General features: G+C 40.1%; 1 protein-coding gene across 1 annotated transcript; it reads right to left on the reverse strand.

Moving 5' to 3' along the window:
- Positions 1-763: 763 nt before the first annotated feature.
- On the reverse strand, positions 764-3,263 carry lrit1a (leucine-rich repeat, immunoglobulin-like and transmembrane domains 1a). The gene is made up of 4 exons (XM_076286505.1): positions 3,142-3,263; positions 2,431-2,888; positions 1,996-2,301; positions 764-1,810 (listed from the first exon to the last, which is right to left on the reverse strand). Exons 1-4 carry the CDS (start codon positions 3,261-3,263, stop codon positions 774-776), a joined length of 1,923 nt encoding a protein of 640 aa, XP_076142620.1. The 3' UTR covers positions 764-773.
- Between the last annotated feature and the right edge of the window lie 3,602 nt (positions 3,264-6,865).

Raw genomic sequence — 6,865 nt, forward strand, 5'->3', positions numbered from 1 at the left:
GTTAAAATATTAATAGTCCAATAAATTAAAACTGCTGATAATATTGCACCAAATATCAAATAATTTCCCTCAGGGATAAATAAAAACAAGCTTGATGAATATCAAAAGTTATATTTTCATACATTCAATTACAACTATTAAACTTACTGCTATTGAAAGGATTGAAGGATTGTGTACATACAAAAGGATTTCTGTTTAGGTAATTTAGGTCAGTGGCACAAACAATGCACAAGTAAACAGGAGATTTAAGGATGTGTGGATATCATGTTCAACATTTTTTATGTCCTAAATATGAATTATATTCAAACTGTCATAATACTTCCAATAAATGTTGTATTGTGTTTCATACTTTGCATCTGCACTGTACGAATATACCATTTATAACAGTAAAATATAATACATATTGACACAGTGCATACTTAACATGGCTCAAACATACACATTTATAATAATTCATCCATTTAGTTTGGTATTTCATAATAGCAATTGCATTTTACCTTAACAAGTACATGTACAACTACTTCATGATTTCCGCATAATCCCTTTATATTAATACATTAAGCAGTTCAAATAAAAAGGAGTTTCAAACGACTTCCTGCATCAGTCATGTAATTGGAGATTCTTAAAATCACAACAAAAATGTTTACTGGGAGTCACTGAACTTCTTATTGGCAGCGTAAACATGTCTCTGACTCCCATCCGATGTGCATTGCAGATGCAAACTCAGATGTTGAGACGAAGTCTTATGAGAAACCCATGGCCCCCACACTCTGTCAGCAAAAGTACTCATTTGGCTGTCCCTCTATTTTAGCAGTCAATTCAGAATCCAGGCTGGATCTGGCTGACAGAAGTCTATTTGATTCCTCTGGATTTAGCCTGGTCAGGTATTCCCCTTCAAGGCCTTTGGCTTTTGTACCGGGGGAAAGAGTCTCAAATGTGACATAAGAGTCTTGAATTTCCTTTGAATTTTTTCCCAGTAATTTTTGGATTTTCCTCTTCAGTGCTCCACAACAAACTATCACTGTTAGTGGGACTGCTATCACACAAGCAACCGTGATTACAACTACATTAATGAGCTTTTGGGTTCCATTAGCGATGGCTGCCACATCTGTTGAGAAGATTACACATTGCTCTTTTTTGGGGATCAGTCCCTTGACGCACACACAGGCAATGTATTTTGTCTTTGGCACCAAGCCCTCGATGGTAATTCTGTTGTTGCCTGGGTTGACATTAATTCTGCGCATGTCCCTCTCCCCAAATACTGCATACAGCACACTGAATGCAGTGGTGTTTTTGGCCTTTGGGGCTCTCCAATTCAGACAGACAGTGTAGTCTGTATCACCGATGACCTTCACAGAGCGCACTATTCGGTCTGGATCTTGTTGCAGGGACGACGTGTTCGCAGCAATATTGCTCAGGTTGGTTTCCAGCAACCCATCTGGACCAGTGGTCTGGACAGTAGCCTCACTGGCAGTGGCACTGTACCTCTCCCCGGGGTAGGGGCCTGTGTAACGCGTTGGCTCGATAAGTCGAATTGCTGGAGTGGTAGTTGGTGACACATATCTTGCAACAAGCTTTTCCTGATAGGCTGCTTTCAGCAAAGTGTTTGGCTTCTTTCCTTTTGGTTTCTTTGGACTCGCTGTTTGGTTTTCTGTCTTTGGGGACTCTGTTATCATCAGAGAAATGACGGCCTCTGCACTCCCAGCATAGTTTGTTGCTTTGCAGATGTATTTCCCAGAGTCTCGATATGAAACAGCAGGAACACTTAAAATTGACCACACAATTCCCTCCTTTGAACTCTCTTGCTCAACTGAAAAGGAGAAAAGCAGAATGTGAGAAGTGAAGTTATGCAAGTCATGCATGAAGTTATGCATGCCTGACCAAAGACCACTGTTACATCATGTTACTACAGTTGGCAAAAGCCCTTTCTGTAAGGAACATACAACACTGTGCCATGCTAATGCGTCTTAGCCGCTCAATACTGTGCTGACTCACCTGTCCCATTCATGGGCCTTCCATCGGCTCTTCTCCAGGCAAGCTCTGGAATGGGGATGCCAATGGTGCCACAGCGCAACAGGACATTGTTGCCCACCGGGCTTCGGACTCGAGCCACAGCTGTGTGAACTCTGGGGCCCTGGCACTTTCTCAGCTCAGCGTCGCTAAACAGTACACCTGAGACACTCTCAGGGTCAGCACAGCGCAAGCGAGTGTCAATAAATGCCACCAGTAGAGATGGGGATTTCTGGAACTGGACCAGATCATACAGACGGCAGTCACAAACCCATGGGTTGTCGTGAAGACCTAGGATACAGAAAGAGTGACAATTCATCCTCACTTTCACTTTCACTATATATTGCATGTACAGAAACATCATATTGTTATCCCAGTAAAACATTAATATCTTACTGTCAGAAGAGAAATAATACATACCTAAGATCATTTTGGAATCTGCCCCTGGGAGAGGTTTTACTGTTAACCAAGTAGAAAGAACTTCTGATGGCACAGTCTGTAAACTGTTGCTAGAGAGGTCAAGGTAGGTCAGGTTTTTAATGTATAATGTTGCCTCAGAAGGAATTGATGATATCTGGTTGTTATGCAAATCAAGGAGTCTCAGACTAGGTAGGTCAATTAGTGATTCCCATGGAAATGCTGATAAAGCATTCCCATCTAGTCTCAGCTCTTCCAGGCTGTACAGACCACGGAAGCTGTCCGGATTGACCGAGGATAGTGCGTTAAAAGACATCCAGAGGAATTCCAAATTTGCGAGGTAGTTGAATGCTTCTCCTGGTATTCTTTTGATGGCAGTTTTCTCTATCCTAAGCTTAGATGTGTCGACGGGAAAGCTGGCAGGCACCAATGAAATCTCTGGATCATTGCAAATAACGCTCCTAGGGAAACAAGGCAAATGTGGTAAAGTAAGTTTATGACACGTAAAAAACAAAGCGCTTAATCATTATGGACAGACGTGCAGTGATATGTAGCGACATCATATAGCGCATTCTAATATTGTCCCACGTGCAGTGAAATGTTAGAAGTGCCAGAAGCGCATGTGTTAAACCATACTTGAGAATTGAATGTCTTATAAACGTATCCTTTTATTTATAGTCATGCAGAAAAAAACGATCATTGCAGTCAACTCACCTAGCCCTGGATCCATCACTCAAGTTGTGGTAAAAACAACTGCACTGTGAAGGACAAGAAGTCCAAACGAGGGGCAATCCAGCTATCACTACCAGGAAACTTAAAACAGACGTTAGGAACATGTTGCTCCCCCTGCACAGGACTACACCGAGTCTACCGATACTGATAGCCTTTTTCGCATTTAGAAGCACCTCAGCAACATCGCATTGTGTTCTTGCCTCTATATCCCATAGTGATCTGACTGCTATGAGTCCCCAGATAAAAAGGATAGACAAGGATTAGTGAAAGGGCTCGCGTTATTTTCATTTACATGCGTATTGCAGCCTGGAATCCGATAGGCTATGCAGACTCAGTGGTTATTCTCGGGCCAAAATACTTCCGAATTGGCCATAATGCGCAATGTTTCTCTCTCTCTCTCTCTCTCTCTCTCTCTCTCTCTCTCTCTCTCTCTGCGCCCGCGCTAGGGTTGTTTTACGATTACTGTTAATAAAGCTTGTCATTTTACAGATCAACTATACGACTGGAACATATTTCCAATCAGCATCTAAACAGTTTATTTAAACCTTGATGTCCCTGCAGCGAATTAATCTCTTGCATTGCCAATTTGGAACAAGTCCCACATTTTAAAACCCCTTGCTGTTTGGAAACAATGTAAAAGATCTTGGTATTAGGTTGTCAACCCATGTAAACAATATGCCAACAAATGTAAGCAGAAACATTTTCTAGCTTAACTCTGGCATTAGGCCTACTGTAGGTATCCACACTGCTCAATCTCTTCTCTTGTTCATTGTGCCATATTCTGTAGGCCTATTCAGTGGCTCACACAATTGTGTCACCTCTCAATAAGTAAGGTATTGTAGTAGTTGATTTACTCTTTCATGAGCAACCATAACCACACCAATACTTTTGATTGATACTTTAGAAAGATTACACTGAAAACAGAGGCCTCACATGTGACTGTGATTGACACACAAATTGGAAAACCTTTGATCGTTAAAACAAAAATGGGTGATTTCCAACTAGCCTGAACATGGTTTTAAAAAGCATGAGCACAACACCACAACATTCAGATTTTTTGGACATATGGGCTATTTGCATCACAGCTCTACATGGAAAAATGCAAGGGAATTAAATAAATGTATGTTAAGACATCAAAATAAAGGAAAAGGAAATGTGAAAATCTGTGGTCAGCTAAAAAAAAGTTGAAATACAGTTGCAGCAATAATCAGAGGGATTGTCTCATAGAACCACTAATCAGAGCACCCTAAAATGACACAACAGATGATGTGCCACATGGACGATCTAGTTTTGAAAAGTAGAACGGAAAGACTTGACACGGGTTACCAGAGGAAATCTGAGTTTCTGTGACAGCTCAGACAGAAAAAAGGATGTTGGATATCGCAATGTGCAATCAACCTCTATGGAAGACATCCAAAGAAAAAATTTTGTTTGCTCTTAGACACAAAACTGCAAGATTCAAATTTGAAACTGAAAAGAAGCCCAATTCATATTTGTTCTTTGCCCATTATTTGGTCAGATGAAATCAAGATATATGGTTTACCTCAGTTGGGGTTCCACCTGTGTGGATTGAACCTAGCCAGGACAACCACAGTCACTACATAGTCCTGTAAGTGAAGCATGAAGGTGGGAATGTGATGATATGTGGCTGAATGAGTGCAAATGTGCAGGGGAGATAACATGAGACCATGAATGTGTGTGGATACTCTATACCAAAATCACAAGATGACTTCCAGGAGCTTGGCAGAAGAGGAATATTCTAGTATGATCAAACTACTCTGACAAAATCCCACCAGAGTAAGGAAGACAAAAAAGTGATAACTATAGAATGCTGTCTGACTTGAATCCAGTAGAATATTATTTGCCATTTTAAAGAGAAAGACAGATTGACACAACCCCTCCAGCAAAGAACAGCTGAAAAACACCAGTTAGCCTATAGCTTCGTTTTAGCTGTAAGCTATGTGGTGTAACCCACTTTCAGTGAATTATGCTAGGCTAGGCTAACAATCTCAGACCAAGTTATTGCATGCACAGAGACGAGAATTGTATGTATCCTCTTATTTAACTCTGGAGTAATTGGCAAATAAACTAATTCCCCATTAAATTGCTGTGAGCCTGTGTTCCTTTAAATTAATCGCCAACTTTTTTTGGAAATCATCTAATCAATTTGAGTAACTTTCTTTTGAGGAATTCCTGCCTCTTAAACTTGAATATTTTCTAGTTAAGACTGTTAACATAGGCCTACCAAGTGTACATGTAGGTCCTATGAGGTTTAAAAGGCAGCTGTGACATCACTCAAATTTCAGCACTGCTTACATGGACAGCACCCCTTGAGTACTATTTATAGGAGAATTCACATAGATCTCTGTTCACATAGATCTCTGTTTCTTGCGGTCAACAAGTACTGTCGATATACAGTGCTACACTCTGGGGGCATGTTCATGAGCCCCCATGTTCATGCCCCAGAGTGTATGAGTGCATTAGTGTTCATGCTACGAGCTAGTTCAGGAAACAGATACAACTTAATGAAGGTTCATAGACCACTTGTAGAAAAACAGTCATAATTGCAAGATTCTATAGGGAAACCCGGTTCGGGCTATTCAGATAATAGCCCTAGTCCAGGGTCAGAAAGTGTAAGAAGTTTTTACAGCAAAACGGTGTCAAATATATTGCCAAAAAACACCAGTTGGCAAGTGACCTTAGCTCTCTCAACACCAAATTGTTGGTGTTTGTCTGTTGGCCTTTAGCTAGTTAGCTCATTTCAGCAGAAAGTTGCAAAACAATATGTTATTAAACTTACGCTGAGACAATGAATAAAAAAAGAAGAAAAACAAGCTTTTAAAATAAACATGTACTTTGGAAGGATGGATATTGGGTAAGGGAGTAAGTATATTGGGACAGTTACTGTTACTGCAAGCCTATCTGGGTGTAATTTTTCAAACTTGTTTGTCTTGCCTGTGAGTGAGTGAGAAGCATATCATGAAAACAGCAGCTGTATTGATGTTATCTATGATACCTAGTCATCATAAATCATACCTATCATTGGGGCAGAGAACCTTTAAAGTTTAGCTTTAAGTTACCTTTTATCATCATAGACCTTTCCAAAGATTTTGATAAAATCCATCATATTCCATTGGATAGAGTCTATTGTATTTTATTGGAAAAATGGCGGATGGCGCAACAAGGCATTCCTAGGTTTCTTAATCAGTGTTTTGGGCGTAACGTTATTTAAACTAATGAGAATGATTCTGTCATTCCCTTTAACAGCGAGCGTGCACAACTTTAAACAGCGCATCGGTACTTTCATAGTCAGCGGCGCATTTGAAGGAATCTTGCACGCGAGACCGTATGGAACAGTTAAAGCCTGTGGTGCAGGTTTTTTTTTTTTGTCTTTTCTGGCAATTTTCTAGTTGGTAATAAACATTTAAACAATTATAAATTGTATTTGATGTTGTAAAGTATTACAAAAAAGAAATATAATAAGGAAAAGTAGGTGATATTTAACGGTTAGCAACAGGTTTGCGAAGATTCTTATTTCTCCCACAATGCATTCCATGACGTCACATGAGGTACTCGTTTTGGGACGACATAGGAAAGGCCGCCTTGATACCATTGAGAGAGACGACGATTAGTGAGAGTAGCAGCTAGTGAGAGAGTAACAGTGTCAGATATATAAGTAAATATAAAGATAGAGATAGCCTAGATA

The sequence above is a fragment of the Alosa pseudoharengus genome, unplaced genomic scaffold (assembly GCF_046254945.1).
Source record: "Alosa pseudoharengus isolate Yale_2024_CS ecotype anadromous, Long Island Sound unplaced genomic scaffold, YU_APseudo_1.1 YU_APseudo_1.1_scf_15, whole genome shotgun sequence".
Lineage (NCBI taxonomy): Eukaryota > Metazoa > Chordata > Actinopteri > Clupeiformes > Clupeidae > Alosa > Alosa pseudoharengus.